Source organism: Sturnus vulgaris, unplaced genomic scaffold (genome assembly GCF_052056855.1).
Source record: "Sturnus vulgaris isolate bStuVul1 unplaced genomic scaffold, bStuVul1.hap1 Scaffold_157, whole genome shotgun sequence".
In the NCBI taxonomy this organism is placed as follows: Eukaryota; Metazoa; Chordata; class Aves; order Passeriformes; family Sturnidae; genus Sturnus; species Sturnus vulgaris.
In genome coordinates this window covers 3,488,000-3,510,804 of record NW_028276074.1, presented here as the reverse complement: position 1 = coordinate 3,510,804, position 22,805 = coordinate 3,488,000, and the positions used below count along the sequence as shown (strand labels likewise).

At 50.7% G+C, this 22,805-nt stretch overlaps 1 protein-coding gene across 1 annotated transcript; it reads right to left on the bottom strand.

The window, feature by feature from the left end:
• Positions 1-4,516: 4,516 nt before the first annotated feature.
• On the bottom strand, positions 4,517-5,449 carry LOC148218838 (olfactory receptor 14C36-like). The gene has a single exon (XM_088157770.1). The coding sequence runs from the start codon at positions 5,447-5,449 to the stop codon at positions 4,517-4,519; it is 933 nt and encodes a 310-aa protein (XP_088013896.1).
• Positions 5,450-22,805: the final 17,356 nt, after the last annotated feature.

Here is a 22,805-nt window from a genome sequence, read left to right as displayed (position 1 = left end):
GCTGGGGAAATGGGGCACTGGGTAAAGTCTGCCAGGGAACCAGCACAGACCTAGGCCAGGCTAGGAGAGCTGCAGTGGGGGTGACCAAAGGCCTCGGGGGGCTGGGACCCCCCCTGCCAGCAGCAATGACATTTGTGTCCCCTGGCTGTGGCTGCTGTCCCTCCCACTGAGACCCATGAGAAGACACCAGTTTATTCCAGCCCCAGGGCTGGTGGCCTCCTCTCCAATCCCACAGAGCTTTGGAGGGCTCCTGCTGCTCTCCTGCCCCCATCATTCCCACCCCACATCCCACTGCTCAGGGACAGCCACGAGCATCCTGTGAGGTCACCAGTCCCCATTGCCAGGGGATGGGGTCAGGGCTTGTGTGTCCTGCTTGGCACAGCCCAGGCAGGGCTTTCACAGCCACATTCCAGAGTCCATTTCCACCTGGACCCGCTGGTGCCTCTGAGTTCTGCTTCCCCAGCCCCAGGGACGCTCTCCTTTTCTGCCCATTCCCCCACGGTCTCTGGGCAGGGATGGCCTCAGTGGGGGCTGCTGACATCCTCAGCAACTTGGAGGCTGCTGCTGAATTTTACTGCTCCAGAGGCTTGTTCAGCCTTCAGCTCTTCAGTTCAGGAATTCAGTGCCCCAGGGCTCATGAACATTTCAAATCACCCTAACAAGGGAAGCCCATGGGAATAATGTAAGTTTTAATTCCATTCTGGTTAATTAGACAGATTTCAGAATTGTACTGAAAATGAATGCATTACATTTAAAAAGTAATGACAGAATATTTTTTTCCTGTTTATTCTTTTCCAGTCTATACACTGTTATCAGCAATCGCCAGTTGACATTGATCCGAAGCACCTCCTAATGCAGTCTGAAGAAATATGAAAATCAAGACTCTTTGTGGCTGACTTTGTCCCTACCCCCACCCCACCATTTCCCCCATCCAACCCCTGGCACTCAGAGCAGCCTTGTGCAAATCTGAGCTCCCTCCCCTCCAGGCTGTGCCTGCAGCTTTCAGCTCCTTGGCACCAACTCCCACCTGCTTTCCTTGGAGAAGGAGCTGCCTGAGACACAGAGGGATGTTCATTTATTGTCAGCAAACAAAACCAAAGGCAAGCACAGCTCCATAAAAAAACAGAAGTCCAGCCCAAGGAGTTCTGGGCAATGTAGCCACATCCAGGGGTGTCCCCAGGGCTCAGGATTGGGGCCAGGGCACTGAAATCTCTTTATTTCTGATCTGGATGAGGGCATGGAGGGCACCCTGAGTCAGTGTCCAGGTGAGGCCAAGCTGGGTGGGAGTGTGGCTGTGCTGCAGGGCAGAAAGCTCTGCAGAGGGATCTGGACAGGCTGGAGCCATGGGCCCAGGACAATTGGATGAGGTTCACCAAGGCCAAGGGCTGGCTCCTGCCGTGGGCTCACAACCACCCCAAATCCCTGCCTGTGCCCTGCCCCTGATCCCCACAGCCTGTCCTGTTTCCTTCATCCCTGCATTGCCAGGGACTTTCTGGGACAAGGGAGCTCTGCTGTGGGGATGGAGGGAGGTGCAAGTTCCAGCACTGCAGTGAGAGCCACAACTCATCAGGTTTGTGTCCTTTGGGGGTCAGCAACTGGTGAGACTCAGAGGCACAGAAGGTTTCACTTCGTGACCAACATAAAACAAAGTACCCATGATAAAATTCAATAAACTTCAAAATTCTTTCCTCAGCTCTGTGCAATGTCAAAGCAGTATCTGATGTATCCACCATGAACAAGGTATTTCCATACAGGAACAGTTTTAGACACAGACATTAGAAAGGTTGATTCTATGATAGATTTAAACACAATTATTACGGTGACTAATGTGGAATGTCCAGAGAACAACTGGAGGAGGAAATCTGGGAGCAATGGCAAGGCCATAGGAGCTGGTCTAGGGAAGAAATGTCCTTAGACATGGCCATTTAAACAGGAGAGGTGGAAACACCCAAATGAAGAGTGACATGAAATAATAGACAGTGTAGTGGTAACACAGGTACAGGGGAAGATCAGGATTTCTTGTCCTGCCATCAGTACACACCCAGGAAATTTCTCTTCTCTTCTGGTGGGAAATTTTTGGTATTTCGTAAAGTACTCAAATGCCCCAGCTAATGAGATGTGCTCGTGCACCTCACAAGCTGCAGGTCCCCTACAGCCCCAGAGGGCTCCTGTCCCATAAACATCTGCTCCAGCCCATTCCAAAATCGGGAACAGCATCATCCCAAGATCATCCAGGAGCTGAGGTTGGAAGGGACTTTAGAAAGTCTGCAGTTTGTGTTCTTTGGGGATCAGGAACTGGTGAGACTCAGAGGCACAGAAAGGCTTCTCTTCATGGCCAACATAAAGAATTGTAAACACCATAAAATTTTAAAAACATCGGAAGTCCTCCCTCAGAAATATGAGATGACTCAGCAACATCTGACATGCCCATAATCCACAAGGGATATCCATACATCAACATTTTTGGACAAAGACAAAGGTAATTGTAAAAGACATAAACACAAGATATTGACTATTGAGTTATTTAAAGTTATGAAAAACTGGGCAACTCCCTGAAGCTCAAAGTTTGAAGACACTCAATTGAGAGGCTTTGGAATGGCCAGAGCACAGCTAGAGGATGAAATCTGGGAGCAATGGGGAGGACATAGATCCAGCTGCTCTAGTTAAGAGATGTCCTTAGACATGGCCATTTAAACAGGAGAGGTGGAAACTAATGAATGAAGAAGGCCATGAAATAATAGACAGAATATTGGTGACACAAATAGAGGGAAAGATCAATATTTCTTCTCCCACCATTGTACAGTTCCAGGAAATTCCTGCTCCCTCCTGGCGGGAAAAATTTTACATTTCTTAAAGTTCTCAAATGCCCCAGCTAATGAGATGTGCTCGTGCACCTTGCAAGCTGCAGGTCCCCTACAGCCCCAGAGGGCTCCTGTCCCATAAACATCTGCTCCAGCCCATTCCAAAATCGGGAGCAGCATAGTCCCGGGATCATCAGGGAGCTGAGGTTGGAAGGGACTTTAGAAAGTCTGCAGCCCAGCCTGTCAGAAACTGGGTCAGACCAAGGGGTTCAAGGCTTGATTTGGTGTGGATTGGAAAATCCCAAAGGCCAGGGATGGGGCAGCATCTCAGAACCTGTCTGAGCCCATGGGAACAAAGGTTTTCCCTGTGTCCTGTCTGACCTCCCCTCATTCCCCTTCCACCCACTGACTTTTGTCCCCCCCAGCCCCCCCAGTGCAGAGCCTGGCTCTGTGTTCTCCGTCAGCTCCTGGCTGGCACTGCCAGGCTGGCATGAGGAGCCCCTCAGCCTTCCCTGCTCCGGGCTGGACAAGCCCAGCTCCCTCAGCCTCTCCTCACAGCCAAAGGGCTCCAGTCCCACCTTGGAGGCCCTTCCCTCACCCTGCTCCAGCTGCCAGACATCTTTCCTGCCCTGGGCAACCCAAACCAGGCCCCAGTGACCTGGATAATCCACGGCCTTGATGTCCTGGTCACACAGCCCAGGGTGCTCCTGCCCTGCCTTGCTGCCAGGGCACTCGGCTGCCTCCTTCCCAGCTCCTGCCCACCAAGAGTTTTCTGCCAGGGCTGCTGGATGCGGGGAGGGCTGTGGATGTTGTCTACCAGAATTTCAGCCTTTGACACCATGTCCCAGAGCATTTACTGGAAAAGCTGAAGCCTGTGGCTTGGACCAGTTCACCCTTCTGTGGGCTAAGAACTGGCTGGATATTCAGGCCCAGAGAGTGGTGGGGAACAGTGCCACATCCAGCGTGTGTGCAGTGGTGTCCCATAGGGATCAGTGTGGGCCCAGTCCTGTTTAACATCTTGATTGGTGATCTGGATGAGGGAATTGAATAACCTGTCAGCAAATGTGCAGATGGCAGCAAGCTGGCTGTGAGTGTGGATGTGCTGGAGGGTAGGAGGGCTCTGCAGAGGGACCTGGACAGGCTGGATCCAGGGCCGAAATCCAACAAGGAGAAATTTAAAAAGACCAAGTGCCAGGTCCTGCATTTTGGCCACAACAACCCCTGCAGTGCTACAGGCTGGGACAGAGTGGCTGGACAGCAGCCAGGCAGAAAGGGACCTAGGGGCACTGATGGAAAACAGGCTGGGCATGAGCCAGCAGTGTGCCCAGGTGGCCAAGAAGGCCAATGGCAGCTGGCCTGGATCAGGAATGGTGTGGCCAGCAGGAGCAGAGCTGCTGTACAACCCCTGACCTGCCCCCAACTCTGCACACAGACATTCCTGCTGCAGCTCCAGAGAAGGAGGATCTCCAGTGCAAACTTTGTTGGGATATCCTTTAGTTCGTTTAAAGCCACAGAGAACACAACCCCTATTGGCAGAGTCTGGGGCCACAGACATGGTGGAAAGACAGAAAAATGAGAAATGTCATAAATAATGGGCTTATTTTGTGGACAAGATTCTTAGACTAAAACAGAGGTAAAAACTCCCTAAAATCAAAAATTAAGAACTATCAAAAACTACTCATATTACAAGTGACTTACAGAAATTGGCAACAGGTTTAATGTTTCTTAAACCATCCAGAGATCAGCGTCCACACTGCAGCCATGAGCTCCTGGTTTCTCAGGCTATAGATGACAGGGTTCAGAGCTGGAGGCACCACTGAGTACAGAACTGACACCGCCAGATCCAGAGATGGGGAGGAGATGGAGGGGGGCTTCATGTAGGCAAATGTTCCAGTGCTGATAAACAGGGAGACCACAGCCAGGTGAGGGAGGGAGGTGGAAAAGGCTTTGTGCCGTCCCTGCTCAGAGGGGATCCTCAGCACAGCCCTGAAGATCTGCACATAGGAGAAAACAATGAACACAAAACAGCCAAAACCTAAACAGGCACTAACAGCAATGATCCCAAGTTCACTGAGGTAGGATTTGGAGCAGGAGAGTTTGAGGATGTGTGGGATTTCACAGAAGAACTGGCCCAGGGCATTGCCCTGGCAGAGGGGCAGGGAAAATGTATTGGCTGTGTGCACCACTGAATAGAGAAAGCCACTGGCCCAGGCAGCTGCTGCCATGTGGGCACAAGCTCTGCTGCCCAGGAGGGTCCCGTAGTGCAGGGGTTTGCAGATGGACACGTAGCGGTCGTAGCACATGATGGTCAGGAGGAAATACTCTGCACCAATGAAGAACATAAAGAAAAAGAGCTGAGCAGCACATCCTGAGTAGGAGATGGTCCTGGTGTCCCAGAGGGAATTGTGCATGGCTTTGGGGACAGTGGTGCAGATGCAGCCCAGGTCAGTGAGGGCCAGGTTGAGCAGGAAGAAGAACATGGGGGTGTGCAGGTGGTGGCCGCAGGCTACGGCGCTGATGATGAGGCCGTTGGCCAGGAGGGCAGCCAGGGAGATGGCCAGGAAGAGGCAGAAGTGCAGGAGCTGCAGCTGCCGCGTGTCTGCCAATGGCAGCAGGAGGAAGTGGCTGATGGAGCTGCTGTTGGACATTTGCTGTGTCTTGGCGTGGGGATCTGTAAGAAATTAATCATGGAATAGTTCAGTTTGGAGAAGATTTTAAATACCCCAGCCCAGCTTGGTGGCACTTTCCCCGCACTGCCTTCCCAGGGCTCTGCTGCCAGGAGCTGTCCCTGCCAGCAGCTGCTTCCCTGTGCCCAGGGCTGGGCCCTGCCAGTGCTGCCAGAGCCCAGCCCAGCCCTGGGGGCTCAGCTCTGCCCTGCACACCCCTCCCAGCAAAGGCAATGCCCAGGGTCAGCTCTGCCTCTGCAGGCTCTGATGGCAAAATCACAGTAACCCTGACGAGGCTGGAAAAGTGACACTGATGCTGCCTGTGAGGGACCCTGTGCTGATTTCTGTCACTGACCACTTTATTAAGGTCTGAGAAATAAATTCCTTATTTCTCTCTACCTGAACTGAGAGATAAATATCTATGTACAATTTCCCATCTAGGAAACCCAGAGCAGTAAACTAAAAAAGCAGCATTTTCCTTTTTCTGTAGTCCTTGAGTTGCTGTGATCCCTGTACAATCTGCTTGGAAATGCTCGAGAGTTAAATGTCATGCTGAGAGCAGCAGTCCTGAACAATGCAGCGTCCTCATCACACAAGGAGAACACTTCCAAGCCTCACCAGCTGTCTCCTTCCACCCAGACCTTGTCCCCCAGTGCTGGGAGCACCTCCCAGGGCTGGCTGAGAGCTGTCCCTGGCAGGCAGCAGAGTCCCTGCCCCAGCACAGCGCCCTGAGCTGCAGGACCCTGCTCTGCACCACAGCCCTGGGCACCCCTGGCTGCTCTACACAAGAGATCATCAGAGAATGTACTCACACAGTCTGCAGGCATTGGGATGTTGCAGCTTTAGGAGATCACTGCAGGAGCTGCAGCTGCATTGTCCTGCAGCCAGAGGCTTCCTGTGTCAAGGGCTGGGAGTGATTCTGCCCCAGTCACTTCTGAGTATCTTCCCAGCCCTGAGAGATTGAAGCTCTCTGTGCCTCTGTGCTGTGAATGGGGTGGCTGCAGGCAGTGCCCCAGCCCTGCTGAGCTGTGCACAGGAGCTGCTCATCAAGAGAAATGTGTTTTTGAAGCTCTTCTTGGTTTCCAGGATCTCCCTCTCTGTCAGGAGCCCAGCCCAGTTCATCAGCAGAGACACATCACAAGGTTTTTAATGACCCTCTTGGGGTTTGTGCTAAGGCCCTGAACATCTGTACTTGAGTGAGAGTTGAAGAAATCTCTCAAGAACTTCAAGTCAGAATCTAAAGTTTCCTAAAGTTTTAATGGGTCCCACTGAGGGACACAACTGAGAAAGTGTCCCCAGGTTCCAGTTAGAGCAGGAAATTGGAGGCAGTGATGACAAGTGGGGACAAAGTGAAGCCAAGTAGTGGTGCCCTGGGGCACAGTAGGGTCTGTGCCACCAAGGGCTGGGAGGAGACACGTTGTCCTGAGCCACTGGGGCCTCCTGGCACAGCCCCAGCAAGGCTGGCCACTGTCACCCCTTGTCCTGCCCTCAGCATCCCCCCACATCCCAGTGGCCTCAGGGATGTGCTGGGACGAGTCCCTGGGGAGCCTTGGTCAGGAATGGCCCTGGGGGCTCCTTCATGCTCCCAGGGACTGCAGGTTTTTCAGAGGACTTTGGATTTTGCTTTTGCCTTGGAGTCTCTGAGAGCTTTGTGCAATCATGGCCTCCAATTATCTCGTTAATTAGTCCATTGAGAGGCTTTTTCAGTAACAACACTCAGCGGGGCTGATTAATGCTTCAAGACACTTCAGTTTTGTTAAGGTACTTGGAAGTTCCCTTTTGACACCAACTCTTCTAGTAGTTTATGCAATCATGGCCCAATTATCTACTTTAATTAGTCCCTTGAGAGCTTTACATTGACATTCAGTGGGGCTCATTAATACATTGAGATAGTCATGGTTTTAAAGGTATTGTGGATTTTCCTTTCCTCTCTGACTCTCTGAGAGGGTTTTGGGCGATCCTGTCATCCAGTTCTTTCCTCCAAGGAGTCCATGAGGAGCCTGTGTTGGGGATGGACCTCAGTGAGACCCATTAATGCTTTGAGACACTTTGGGTTTTCTTCTGCCTTGGACTCCTGGAAAGGTTTGTGCAATCTCCTCTCAGGCCCTGAGGTTCAAGGGCTCAGCTCCAAATGCACCACGGGGCTGACTGGGATCAAGCAAGTCCTGACAAGCCATGGCTCTGCCTTGATTTCCCTCTGGTGAAGTTCATTCATTAGGAATATTTTCAAATCCAGTTATGGAGAAATATTTCCATGGGATTCTAAGAAATACACATTTCTATTTTGAAGAGTGTATTTCATTGCTATTCTCTTTAGAGCAGAGGTGATTCCAGCATTCTGTGATTGATATTGATGCAGGGTCTCTCCTCAGGTCTGGCCTGCTCACAGAAGCTGTGCCTTGAGGTCTGACCCAGTGTGGACAACCTTGCTGCACATTCCCCAACTCCATCCTGTCTGTCCTCACTCACCTGGGACCTGCTTTACTTGGAGAACTGGCTGCACACAGGCCAAAAGGAGTGTTCCCCTCCCCCCCCCTTTTTTTTTTTTCTGTTTTGAAGCAATCTACAACTCCTTAATGTCCCCATTGAAAACAGACACCTTCTATTAGTGTGTGCTAAAGCCAAGGTGCCACCAAGCAGCTTCCCCTTCCCCAAGGCAGAACCCTGCAAGAAATGTTTGAGTCCTTTGGACTCCTTGGTTCCCTGAGGCCTTGCAGTGTCACAGAGGCCCCTTGGTTCTGCACTGTCACAATGGAGATTTGGGCCCATGGTGTCCCACAGTGTCACAATGCTCTTTTGGGTTCCATGAGGCCTTGATCTGTCACAATGGACTTTTGGCTCCTCGAGGTTCCATACTCTCAACAATGGTCTCTGTAGTTCCAGAGTGTCACAATGGACTCTTGGTTCCAGGTGGCCCCACAGTGTCACCGTGGTCTCCTTGGTTCCACAAGGCCGTGCAGTGTCACAATGGCTCACAGGTTCCATGAGGCCCCACAATGTCACAGTGGACCCTTGGTCCCATGAGTTTCCCCAGTGTCACAATGGTTCCTTGGCTCCACGTGGCCCAGGTGTCTCACAATGGACTCTTGGTTCCGTGGGGCCCCGCAGTGTCACAGGGGTTTCCTTGGTTCTGTAGGGTCACAATGGACACTGCAGCGCCCCCTGCTGGCCGGGAGGACCTGGCCCTGTGCGAGCACCTCCTGGTGGCCGACCCCTGCAACTGTGAGTGGCTTGTACTGGTTTGTACTGGTTTGTGCTGGGACGAGGCTGGGGTCACTGGGTAGTACTGGGTTATACTGAGAGAGGCTGTGTGAGTGTCCAGGAGGACCTAACACTGTGTGTACTGGTTGTACTGGGTTATACTGGTTTATACTGGGATGGGGTGCTGGGGTGTTTCTGGTTTGGACTGGGTTCCACTGGGAAAGGGAGCAGGGGCGTATGAGTGCCCCCTGCTGGCTGGGAGGACCTAGTGGCCGACTGTGTGTTACACTGGGTTATACTGGTTTGTATTGGGATGGGGTGCTGGAGGTCAGTGGTTTATACTGGGTTACACTGGTTTGTATTGGGATGGGGTGCTGGGGGTGACTGGGTTGTAGTGATTGATACTGGGTTATACAGGGATATTCTGTATTTTACTGGGTCAGACTGGGGTGTACTGGGTTATACTGGGAGGGGTCTTGGGGATGCCTGGCACTCCACTGGGAGTGACTTCAGGTTGTGCTGGCCTTACTGGTTTATGCTGGGAGCTGCCACCATGGGCTCAGGGGCTCAGGGGTGGCTCCAAATGCTTACTGGTTTGTACTGGTGCTTTCCCAATATAAACTTGGGAGCCACAGGACCACACAAGGAGCCCCTAGACTACACTGGGAATGGGTTTGGGTGCATGAGGCCGTACTGGTTTATACTGGGAACTGCTGCCATGAGCCTCAGGAGATCAGGAGTGCTTACGGGTTTATACTGGTGCCTTCCCAGTCCACACCTGGGAACACCGGTAGGCACTTGTGGCCAGGCAGGACCTCAAGGCTGAGCTGGCCTTCACCAGGGCCTTGCTGATCCTCAGCTTCTCCAACTTCTCAGCCTGGCAACACTGCCTGGGGCTGCTGATAACCACCAGGAACTACGGCAAGGGGACTGCCCCCTGGAACGCTGAAGGAAGGCGAGGGATTCCCTAAAAAACTCCCACAATTTTGTGAGATCCCCAAAATTTTCCAGCCCGTCCCTCGCCTAAAGTGGGAGCTGCTGGGTTCTGTTGTGTTAAATGGGTAGGCCTGGTGTTCCTAAATCCCTATTATCTTCAATGAATAGATCTGGTTTCCCTAAATCCCCACTGACTTTAATGGGTAGACCCGAACTCCTGGATACCTGGGTGCCCCCATCAAGATATTGGGATTTCCCCCGGTGTCCCCTAGAGATTTTGGGGTGCCTCCTTTGCCCACCCCAGAGCTGGAGCTGCTGCAGAATACCATCTTCACCAATCCCATGCACCAAAGCACCTGGCTGTACCTGTCCTGCATCCTCTCCCGAGGTAACTCAGGGCTCCCTCCCACCCCTGATGTCCTCACCTGGACTTTTGGGGTACCCCTGAATGTTGGGGTGTCCCCTGACAGCCCCACAGCTGCCAAGGGTCACCTGTGTCCACATCGACTGGGAGGACAGTGGCCATCATCCTCTCCTGGCCTGTCAGGGTGAGTCAGGCCACTTGGGTGCCTCAAAAATCACCTGGGTACCCCCAGAAATCACCTGGATACACCTGGGTACCCCTTGCACACCTGGATCACCAAAACCCCCTTGGGACCCCCAAAACTAGTGTCTCAAGCATCCTCATTGCTTTGACTGGGTAGACCTGGTGGCCCTAAACTTTATTACCTTTAAAGAGTAGACCTGCTGTCCCTAAATTCAATGGGTTAGCTCTGGAGTCCTGTTCATCTCCATTTATCTCTATAAATTCCTCCCAGTTGCCCCACTTTTTGCAGTGCTCTTAGTAACCCCAGTGTCCCCCCTTAGCCCTTCCCAGTGCTCCCAGTTTGAACAGTAACTTCCCAATCAAGCCCTATCAATGGGTAGACCTGGTGTCCCCAAAACCCCTAGTGACTTCACTGGGGTAGACCTGGTGTCCTTCAATCCCCTTTGACTTCAGTGGGCAGAGCTGATGTCCCAAAAAATTGGCGTTAAAAGTCCCAATTTTGGGCTTGGAATTCCCAGATTTCAGGCTGAAAATGGACATTTTTGGGCTTACCTGGTGGCACAGCTCCAGCATGGACAGCAGGTGAAGGATCAGGGATTCGGGATTGGCCTCCAGGAATTCATCCAGGACATCCAGAGCATTGGCACTGTGATCCTGGAGTGGAAATTCCCAGAATTCAGCCCAAGATTTCCTCCAAATTTACTCAAATTTCCCTATATTAGGGCCAAATTTCCTCAAATTCCCATTGATTTTAATGGATAGACCACGTGTCCCTAAATCAATATTGACTTTAATGGGATACACCTGGTGTCCATAAGGCCCTATTGATTTCATTAGTCATGTCTGATGTAAAAAAAATGTGTATTGGGAGATTGATATTGCAACTGAGAGATGTTGTAAAAGATGGTTTATGGCCTCATGGTGTCAGTCTCATAGAAGGGTGAGACATTAAAGGTGTTACATCCAATGCCATAATATCAGAAACTGCCTCATTCTTAGTTACAATGCCTTAAGTTCGTTTTTTATCCAATCAAATACTTCTGTGAAGTTTGCCAGCATCCTTTTACACCAATCATTAATTGCTTTCCTTCTCATGGCTTTGCCACAATGCATCATTTTTGAACCAATCCTATAACACTTCACAAACCTACATTGATATATCTTAAACTTATAACTTTATAACAGGTACTGTTGCTAAATTTTAAAAACTCTTACTATCTTACTTAACATACTGCTTAGCTTACAGAATGCATATTTCTGTTTGCTTAAAATATATTTCTTCTAAAACTACAAACTTCTATTCTTGTTTTAGATCTATTTTATTTTTAATGCTCCGATTGTCCAAGATTTCTCCAAGGTCTTAGGTCAAACCTTGGATCTATCTCAATCTCTGAGCCTGTATGCACAAGGCCCTGAGAGCTCTCTGTGCCTGCATTTCCCACACCACCTGTCATCTCTGCCTCCAATTTCCTGCTCACACTGGAACCTGGGGACACTTTCTCAGTTGTGTCCCTCAGTGAGACCCATGAACGGCATCAGAAATGTTGGAGTTGGAATATTGTCCTGGGGTACAATGCAAAAATGTGTATTCTATCACCATCTGTTAAAATGTATGAGGGGTGGTGATCCTTATCTCTGTGGGAGATATCCTCTGCTGATGTGCCATCTGATAAGATTGGGGGATGATCATCGTTATCTATTCACAACCCATCCTTCCTCCAGAAGATATATTCCGTTAATGGGCCATTAAGTCCTATTGTGTGACTGATAAGATTACATCATCCCATTAGGAGATGCCCCAACCAGGGGCAGGAGCCAAGCCTTTCCTACCTAGATAAAAAACTGGGGTTTGGGACGCGAAGGCAGACCTTTCACTGGATCCCAGAGGAAAGTCGGACCTTTTCCACATCATCGCTGGACCTTCTGAGGAAAACTGCACCTTCTACAGGAGCACTGCTTCACCTAAACCACATCTGTCATCCAGGAGGATGCAGCCACCATTTATATGGACTGCTACCAACACCCTGACTGACAGGGTGTCAGGTTGTATTTCTGACTGTGTTGGTGGTTCTTTCTTTTATATTATTGCATGTATTTTATTTTTTCTATTTTCTCCTATTAAATTGTATTACTGACTTGGAGTCTCGCACTGGTTTTACTTTCAAACCAATACACAAATTTTGGGACAGACTCTTGGACTGGGATATTCTGGGCGTGGACTGATGTGGGAGGACCTATGAATTGGGGGGGATGGGTGCGGGGCTCCCAACTTTGGAAGGAAATTGGGGTCACCCCTGTATTGGGGGGAGATCATGTGATGGGTAACTCTAAATTTTGGTGGTTGTAGTTGAGAGAACCCCAGCTTTTAGGGAGTAGACACTCTTGAATTGGGATACTGTGGGAGAGAGGACCCCAATTTTTGGGGATCAATGTGGGGGGAGGGCAGTGGGGGAACCCAATTTTAAGTGAATGACTGTGGGGGAGCCCCCATTTTACCCTGCCCCACACTGGGGCGTCACTCTGGGGTTCTCCCTGACCCTCCCCTCTTCCCCAGATGATTTTGGGGGTGTGCCGGGCCGGGGGCTTCACCCGCTGGTTGGGGGTCGAGTGCTCGAGTGTGGATGAGGTGCCGGCGGCTGCTGGGGCTGGGGCTGACATTGTCCTGCTGGACAACCTGGCCCCTCAGGTGAGCCCCAAAATCGGAGGGGGCCAATAGTGGTGGGACCCCAAGTGTGGGCTGGACCCCAAAAATGGGAGTTTGTATTCTAAAAATGGGGATAAACCCCAAAAATGGGGCACAGATCTCCCCAAAACGGTGGGTAATTCCATAGGTTTGACCTCTGCCCCCACCAGGTGAGCTTCCAAAATCTGGCAGGGGCCCCCAAGAAAGGGAGGACCCTCCAGGTGTGACCCTGGACCCCAAAAATGGGGGTCAAGACCCTTTAAAAAGAGAGACAGACCAGTGAAATGGGTTGAACCCAAAAAAGTGGGGGTTAACCACATAGATCCTGGCTCTGTTATCCCCAGCTGAGTCCCCAAAATCGAGGAGAGTGGCAAAAATAGGGTAAGGCTACACCAGTAAAATGGGGATCTGCTGTAAATGTGGGGCATCCCTAATGATATGAGGGGGAATCCCAATTTCGGGGGAGTCAGAGGGTTGGGTAATCCCAATTTGGGAGGTTTAGGGTGAAGGGACCCTTGACTTGGGGAGTTTAGGTGGGGGGGATTGTAATTTAGGGGTCAGTGGGTGGGCAAATGCCTGGATTGGAGGCGTTGAATAGGAGGCCACAATTTTGGGGGGTTCTGGGTGGGGGGACAGCCCAAATTTGGGGTTGTTCTGGAGGTCAGTGGTGGGTGGTGCCCCCAGTTGGGCAGATGTTGGGTGGGAATCTATTTTTAGTGAGTTTTTATTGGGTTTAATCAGGATAACACTTGATTTGGAGGAGTTGGGGGTGGACAGCCCAGTTTTGGAGCTCAGTGGGAGGAGTGATCCCTGAATTGGTGGTTTCTTGTGGGGGAGCCCAAATTGGGCAGATTTGGGGGGGGATTCTGCACTATGTAGCATCCAGTATACATCCATATGTCCAGTGTATCCCCAAATTTTGGGGAGGGGGTGCTCCCTGCTAACAGGGTGTCCCCCCCAGGAGCTGCACTCGGCTGCAGAGCAGGTCAAGGCTGCACATCCCGGAGTGACGGTGGAGGCCAGCGGGGGCATCGTTTTGGAGACCCTCCCCCAGGTTTTGGGGCCCCACATCGACGTGGTGTCCATGGGGTGTCTGACCCACAGTGCCCCCGCCCTGGACTTTGCGCTGCGAGTGCTGGAACCCTAAAATCCATCCCCCTGACCCTGAAAACCCAGCCTAGGACCCCAAAAATCCATCCTAGGACCCTAAAAACCTACTCTGGAACCCCAAAACCCAACCTGAGATGCCCAAATCCATCCTAGGGAGGGTGAAACTCACTGTGAAACTCCAAAATCCACCCTGGGAATCCTCAAACCCCAATGGCCTTCCACTAAGGGGTCTGTGAAATCTGGTGCTCGGACCCACAAAATCCATCTTGCACCTAATCTATGCACAAAATCTATCTTGGAACTGCCTAAATCAACCCTGGGACACCCAAAATTCCGCCCTGAGGCCCTCCAGATCCCACCCTGGGACCCCAAATCCCCCCTGAGACTCCACAAAGCCCACCCTGAGGATCCCAAATCTCCATCCTGGGCTACTCCCACTCACCTCCCCCTCTAAGGTAGACCCAAAATTCCACCCTGAGTTCTCCCCGTCCCCCTTTAATCTTTGTACCCCCAAATAAACCCTACCTCACCTCCCCCACTTGTCCCCCCCAGTTTTTTCAGGGGTCCAAACTCCAGGCGGGGGGAGGTTCCAGACCCAGTTTGAGGATTCCAGACCCCAGTTTGAGAGGCCCAGGTGCCAGGGTGGAGAGCTGAGACCTCAGTGTGAGGATCCCAGATCACACTGGAGGGCTGAAGATTCCAGTTTGGGGATACCAGATCTCAGTTTAAGAATCCCAGATGAAGTTTAAAGAACCCAGATTACAGTTTGAGGGTCCCTGACTCCAGTTTAGGTGTATCAGATCTCAGTGTGAGAGTCCCAGACCCACCAGCAGCACACCTGGCAGCACCATAACACTGGGAATTAGGATCAGAGGAGAAGTCCTGCTGTAAATCACAAAATCAGGGTCTAATTCCTGGCCTGATCCCACCCACCCTATCACACTTGTGTGCCCACCTGCCCGCAGGTACCTTTGGGATGTCTTAAAAGAAATTTGAAAAGCAATTATTTAAAACTTTTAAAAACTAACTTTATTTACAAAACTATAGTTGGTTTTCCAGCCATAATCCTTAGGACAAAGTGATCTCCAGGCTCAAGGGCGCCTGTATGACCCTTCAGACTTAAAGTGCTGCCCCAGTCTGGGGCTGGGCTTGGATCCAGCCACACCCAGAGCCTTCTCTGAGAAGAACGCTAGGAAGTCAAGGAGTCCTTTCTGCACCTTGTGAATCAGTAGGAGAGTGTCCCTGATCAGTCGTGCCTGAATGTCCCACTCTGGGCACAACAGGCCCCCAGCTCAGCAGTGCCAGCACCACAGAGCTCGCAGGGACTGTCCCGGTGTCCGCTGCTCCTTCGGGCTCCTCAGGATCGAGCTGCTCTGAGCTGCCAGACAACGCATGAGTTCACACCCATCTTTCTGCAAGGCCTGAAGTTCTGTGACCAAAACAGAGCTGAGATGAGTTCCCGTGTTTGGAGAGACCCCCCACTCTCCCAGCCCTCACTCCCCACTCCCCACTGAAATCCAGAGCAGGCAGCTCCTCGCTCTGGTCCTGGAGATGTCACGCGATGGTCCCTGGGCACAGAGCTCTGTCAGCCCCTGCTGTTCCCCAGCACGATCCCAAACAACCAGGGACCACCAGTAGCCTGGATGTGGCACTGAGCAGGGGCTGGGGGGGACAGGGGCTACCCAAAGAGGGACCCTGGGCTGGGGCTCATGAACGTGATGGTCCAGTCTTGCACAAATTCCTGAGGGTCCCTCAGCTACTGCAGGCTCTGATGAAGGTGCTGCTCAGCCTTCCTGCTGTCCTTTTCCATCTGGAGGGACCATAAAGATGTGGGCATTGTCACACATCTTCCAGGTGACTGGAGCAGCCCCTCCTGGCAGCAGCCCCATTACCAAGAGCCCTCCTCCCTCCCACTGGGTGCAGGAAGGGGAGATGGGACTGGAGGAGAGCCCCTGGGGCTCTGTTCTTGAGCCAGGAACAAGGATGCAGCTCCAGGCTGTGGGGTCTCTTCCCCAGGCCCAGCTGCAGAGCCCATGGCCCAGCACAGTCCCTGGGGCACATCCTCACCAAGCAGTCAGCCATCCTCCAGGTCTGCCCTGTCTTCACCACGTGCTTCAGCTCCTTCCACTTGAGGAGCTCTGCGATAGCAAGGACAGCATTCCTGGAGGCCTGTGGAACAGCAGAAACTGGGAGATGGCTCCAGGGCCTGGGAAAGTTGACCTGGGGTGACTCTGCCTTTAGGGAGCTGCCAAAACATCCGGGAATGGCCCCCAGGTACAGGGATTGAGGCCCAAATCCCTCTCTCCAACACCTTTGGGGACACACCTGTCCACACCTCGGCGTCCTGACCTGGTGCTGAGCCCTGCTGGAGTGGGCAGGGCAGGTGCTGGAAATGCCAACTTGGCTCTGCAGGGACCCTTCCCTGGGCTGTGCTTGGGGAATGCTGCCCAAGGCCTGGAGCCCCAGGGGGGGTCAGCCACCCCTCTCCGTGTCAGTGCTCAGCCTTGGCAGCCGTGCCTGGCCCACCCTGGGGGCCTCGTCATTCATGGGGAGGATGAGCAGGGCCAGGACACTGCACGCAGTTCTTCATCCACTTCTTCTCCTTCCCCACCCCTGCCCTCAGCAGCCTCGGAAGGAGCGCATGCAGCGCTCCCACACCCAGCTTTCCTCCTGGAAGGAACGAGGAAAGGTGAGCTTCAGGAGGCAGCAGCTCCCTGCCCATAGTGATGTGAAAAACGAGGTTCACTTTCCTGGTAAATTTTACAAGGTTTAATAAAAAAGTAAACAAATAAGAGACTAAGACAGTAAAGCAAAGGGTTAATGTGGCTGAGTGCTGGGCATTCAGCCAAGGGCACACACTCAGAAAACACTTCCTTAAATGCATCAACGTGTTGCACATTTATAGACCTTCATTATTCAAAATCATCAACCCCAACCTGCAAATCAACTTTTTTTGTAGCCATCCTGTCCTACTCCCCATCAATAAATTCCTTCCCTGGAGTTCTAGTTATCTTCATCCAGATAGGATAATCTAATGTCTTGGTTTAATTTGAATTTTTGAATTTCCTGGCCAACGCACCAAATAATGTTATAGTTTTGACTTGCCAATTTAAATATACTCATTTTCTGCTGTGAGACAGAACCAGGAGCAAAAGAGCAAGTCAGGCCTAAAACTTAAAAGGGTATAAAAATCTTTATTAACTACATAAATAAAAAGAAAGAAAAGCAAATTCAGAATAAGATCTTCAGACCACTCTTTCCTCCTGTTGGGGATTGAATTGTTCCCTTTTCTTTCTGTGGAATTTTTCCCATTGTTATGCTAAGTACTTGTGGCTACACCTTAGTAGCAATAGTTTTCTCTTGCAGGGGGGTGGGGGGATGGGGGGAGACCAGAAAAGGAAAAGGTGGGAGAGGGGTCTGGGGCGGCACTCTGCTCTCTCACTTCGCCCGTGGAGTGGAAGGGGGATGCCCTGTGCTCCGCTCTGGCATCTCCCCTGCCATCCCAGCACTGAGATCCACGCTCCCTGCCTTTGGACATCGCTCTGCTGCTCTCCCACCTCACCCTGCCACCTCCGGACACTCTGCTGAGCACCACGACCGACACCGTGAGGGGGGAGTCACTTTCCCATCCCTCTCACCCTGGGCCGTGGCCGCCATCACCCAGCCCTCTTCAACTGTGCGGGACCTGCCCTGCCCCCAGCACCGGTAACAGCACAGGGAGAGAGGGCTTTGGCCAAAGGGACTGAAACTGAGCTATACTGTTCTGTTCTGTTGTCAATTTTTATAGCTGTTGCTGTTTCTGCTATTTTGCCTTGTTAGATATCAGTAAAGAACTGTTATTCCTATCCCCATATCTTCTGCCTGACAGGCTGATTTGAAACTAAAATAATTAGAAGGGAGGGCGTTGCACTCTGCATCTCAGGAAAGGGGTTCTAGCCTTTCCGTAGAAAAATACCTGTCTTTCAAACCAAGACAAGGTGACACTGGCCTGATGCCAGGCACCCACCAGAGCCACTCTGTCCCTGCCCCTCCAGCTGCAAGAGAAGAGAAAGTTTAACCAGGAGCTCCAGGATCAGATTAAGATGGGACGAGCAAACACACCTGTCCTAGGGTGATGTTATGGTGTTTCTATCTCCAATCGTGTGTCCTGATTATGTTTGGTATTATGTCCTGTGCTTCCAGGACTGAGTCTGAGAGTGAAGCTTTGTTTTGTCTTGTTATCAGCCGGCTCACCTCCCCCATGGTCTATGTTTAGGAGAGGTTTTAGCTCGGCTTGCTTGCTTGATGGCAGCGCACGTCTCACAGTCATGGATAACTTGAGAAATACTGTCCATGGTTAGATCCACCCCTCGGTCTCGTGCCCACTTATATGTGGCATCTCTGCCCTGATGACCTGAGGCATCATGGGCCCATCGAGCCAGGAATAACTCTCCCTTGTGTTCCCAATCAAGGTCTATCTTCGACACCCCTATCTTTGCAGCCTGATCTACCTGCTGATTGTTTTTCTGCTCTTCATTAGGCCTACTTCTGGGAACATGGGCATCTACATGGCGAACCTTCACAGGTAATTTCTCTAACCGGGTAGCGATATCTTTCCACTCTTCAGCAGCCCAAATTGGTTTTCCTCTACGCTGCCAGTTACAGAAAAACGGGCGTCACAGACACAGCCTGGCACAGTGAGGGAATTTATTACCAACCAAATCATAGCAACAGAAGGAAAACAGAGAGATATCTCTCCAACCACTTTTCCCCACCCAATGGGGATCACCAGGAACACAGATCACCAGGGCTCTGCCCAACGGGAGTCACTGGGGATCATCCAACACCGATCCTCCCATGGGGGATGGAGCTGGAGCAGAACACAAAGCTCTTCCCACGCTCGGGACACTCACAGGACTTCCCTTAGTGGTGTCTCCGTTGGTGTCGGGTCAAGTGAGAGCTGTGTGAGAAGCTCTTCCCACACTCAGGACACTCGTAGGGCCTCTCCCCAGTGTGGATGCGCCGGTGGACAGTGAGGTTGCCATTTTGCTTGAAGCCCTTCCAGCAGTCGGGGCAGCGGAAGGGCCTCTCCTCTGTGTGAATCCGCTCATGTTTGAGGCAATCAGAGCTGGTCTGAAACCTCTTCCCACACTTGGGACACTTGTAGGGCCTCTCCGCAGTGTGGATGCGCTGGTGTTTTTTCAGGTCAGAGCTCCATCCAAAGCTCTTCCCACATTCCAAGCAGGTGTAGGGCCGTTCCCCAGTGTGGACCACCTGGTGCCGGAGCAGGTCAGAGATCTCACTGAAGCCCTTCCCGCATTTCCCACACTCGTAGGGCTTCTCCCCAGTGTGGATCACCTGGTGTTCGATCAGCCTGCACCTGTAGCTGAAACCTTTCCCACATTCCAAGCACTTGTGGGGCTTCTCCCCTCCAGGAGGCTTCTCCACCAGCTCTGAGCTCTGCCTGGATCTCCGGCCGCCTTCCTGGCTCAGGGAGGGTCTTTCCTCCTTGCAGCTCCCTGGGCTGGTTTTGCAGCCCCTCCTCGTGAGAGATCTCCGGGGCTTTTCTGCCTCCTCCATCCCCACACACCAGGGGAATGAAAATTCCTGGTTTAGGGGGAAATAACAAGAAGAGAGCTCCATAAACTGGGTGTTCCTCCTCGCCCAAGTTCATCTCTGGAAGTCATTGAGCATCTTGTGTCTGTAATAACCTCCCAAACAAGATTCCCACCCAAAATCCCCCAAACTTTAAGACACAGATCAAAACCTCCCCAAATATCAAGATTCAGCCAAAATCCCCTCCAAAATTGTGCTGGGTTGAAAGCAAAACCAGTGAGAGACTCCAAGTCAGAAATAGAATTTCATAAGAAAAACATAAGAGAAAAAAAAATCCATGCAATAGTACAAAAGAAAACAACTGACAGAATCAGAATACAACCTGACACCCCGCTACTTAGGGTGGTGGTAGCAGTCCCAATGAAGTGGTCTTGTTGTAGTAGTGATGCTGTAGAAAGGTCTGGTAGCTCTTGTCCTCTGGAAACCAGTGGGTAAGGGCTGCCTTGGTGTTCCAAATGTCAGATTTTATCTAGGTAAGAAAGGCTTGGCTCCTCCCCCTGGCTGGAGCATCTCCCAATGGGATGATGGAATTTTATCAGTCAGGCACTGGGACTCAATGGCCCATTAACAGGAGATATCTTCCTGGAGGAAGGATGGGTTGTGGAAAAGATAAAGAACACTGCCCCACCTGGTTTTAACAGATGGCCCATTAGCAGAGGATATCTCCCACAGAGATAAGGATCACTGTTCCACCTGTTTTTTCCCACCACTCTTTGTTCTTTAGTTTCTTCCCTGGACCTTTAACTGGTTATTTCATGTTTGCTGCTGATATCTCTCCCTTTTGAAGATGAAAATGGTAAAAGTGTCTTTGACCTGCCTTGCTGGATATTGTCAAGAGGAACAGTCATCTTCTGCAAGTGGAAGTGTCACAGGTGGAGCAGAGTTCTGTGAGTGCTGTATCAAACCAGACCTCGTCAGAGCTGCCAGAACAACTGGTCCATGCTGCCCTTCACTGCTCTGCCTGTTCCCCACTGTTTCATGCCAGAGTAATTTAACTGCTGTTAATTGGGTGTGTGTTTCACTCGAGCCAGTTCAGCAGAACCAGCAGAAAGCAGCCTCAGAATGAATGGGGCTCTGCAGAGGAGCCCCAGACTATTCATCAGCCTGCCTGCAGAACTGGCTCCAACTCTGAACCCTTGTGACCACACTCTGAAGAAGACACACTTCTGATATTTCTGAGGCACTTATGACTGAGGCTCTGCACGTGCTTGTGCAGGTAAGAATCCCAAAGTTCTTTCTGTCAGGAAAATTAATCCACAAACACCAGAGGTTCATGTCCAAACAGGAGACAGAGGAATCCTTTTTGCTTCATTCAAATAAAGGGAGAGGCCATGGGACATTCCCCTGGGATCTCTCCAATTTTTGGAGGACGCAGCCTCCTTTTTATCCTATTTTCCAGGCCGCATTTCACTCTCTCTTTCCCCATTGGCTGAGGTACTTGAGAGGCACAGAATTCCCGGAACGCCTCATACCTGAAATTCCCCTCTAATGTATAACCCTCCCTTTTAATTTTTAATTATTACAGAATTCATAGTTTTCCCCCGTTGCTTCTTTCATCTTTCAGTATCCAATTTCATTTATCAGCAGCCCTACAGTTTGTTTGTAAAGGCAAATATCTCTTCCCATTCATCAATCAGAGGAATCCATTCCATTGTTTCTTTTATCTCTCAGTGCTAGCTTTATCTACAGGCTGATCCACAGCTCATTTGTAAAGACAAATTCAACATTCCTCTCAATCAAAATCCAATTTTTACTGAGCACTACATGTGCCTATATACCAATTACAGGAAGGCTATAATATTTTACTGCAATCACATAGACAAACCTTACATAGACAAACTCTCACATAGACAAACTTTACATTTGGACTTAGTAAAATCTTATTTCCCATAACCCAGACTTGATCCAGTCCTCTTGCAGTCAGATCTCTGTTTGCTCTTGCCAGGCATCCTCGTTGTCAGGCTGCATTTGCTGATTAAATCTGCAGTACTATCAGTCTCATTTGCATTACCCATATCCACATCTCCCCCGTTGCTTTTAACTAAAAATACACTCTTAAGGGATTTGTCGATTAAATTCTTAACACACTGTAAAATACAAGGAATAACTACTACAATGCATAATATGATGCCTAATACATACAAACCTATTTGAACTAAATTCCGAACCCAGCCAGTGAGTCCCCAGTGCCCTAAGAGCCAGTTCAGCCAGTCGTACCCATTATCTACCCGAAGTTTATTCACACCTTCTTTCAGGGCTTGAATGCTGGCATAGATGGGCTGGGAGTGGTCAGAAAGGTTAAGGCAACACATCCCATCGAATTCCTCACCCACATGTCCCTGTGCTAAAAGCAAAAAGTCTATTGCTGCTCTGTTTTGCAGAGTAGCATGTCTAACACAGTCAGCCTCAGTTAAAAGTCCTGTTCCTGGGTGTCCTCCTTCCATGGTGGTATTACAGGTGGGTCTTCAGGTGCTGCAGTTAAAGGCAAATCCTCCAGTGCTGCATTCAGGGGCTCTCGAAATGGCTTCACATTATTTGCAGGGATCCACTTGGAACCATTCTCTGTAAGGACACATGAAAAACCTCGACCCCAGGTGATCAAAGGATAAGGCCCCAATATTTTACCGGATTCTGGATCTTTTATTAAAACAGGGGGCCTTTCCTTATGTTGCAATTGTGAATTACAATTAAAATGTGAACAGTTGGTGGATTGGGGTCCATAAAAGAACAATTCAAAAACTTAAAAACATAAAGAGCTTTCTGCAGTCTCTCGGCAGGGGTGCCATCTCCAGCTCCCACTTTTTGTAGTATAAGAGAGAGCCATGAGCTCATTCAATGCTAGATTGGCCTGTTGGGGAATGAGGGATACCTGTTTTGTGACTAATTCCCCATAGAGCAAAAAAGGCAGCAGCTCGATGGGAAGTATAAGCTGGGCCGTTGTCGGTCTTCACCTCAGAAGGTGCACCAAGAGTTGCAAAAGCGGCAGTAAAGTGTCTGCAGACATCTTTAGCTGTTTCCCCTGAATGGACTGATGCAAAAAGAGCGCCAGAAAAGGCGTCAATAGAGGAATGAATGTATTTTAAACGGCCAAACTCAGCAAAATGGGTAACATCTCTTTGCCAGATTTGAAGGCTTTGAAGCCCTGGGGATTAACACCTCCTGCAATGGAAGGAAAATAACACCTTTGACAGTCAGGACAAACAGTGATAATTACTGAAGCTTGGGCTTTAGTAATGCCAAAGTTCTGAATCAAAGCAACAGCGTTC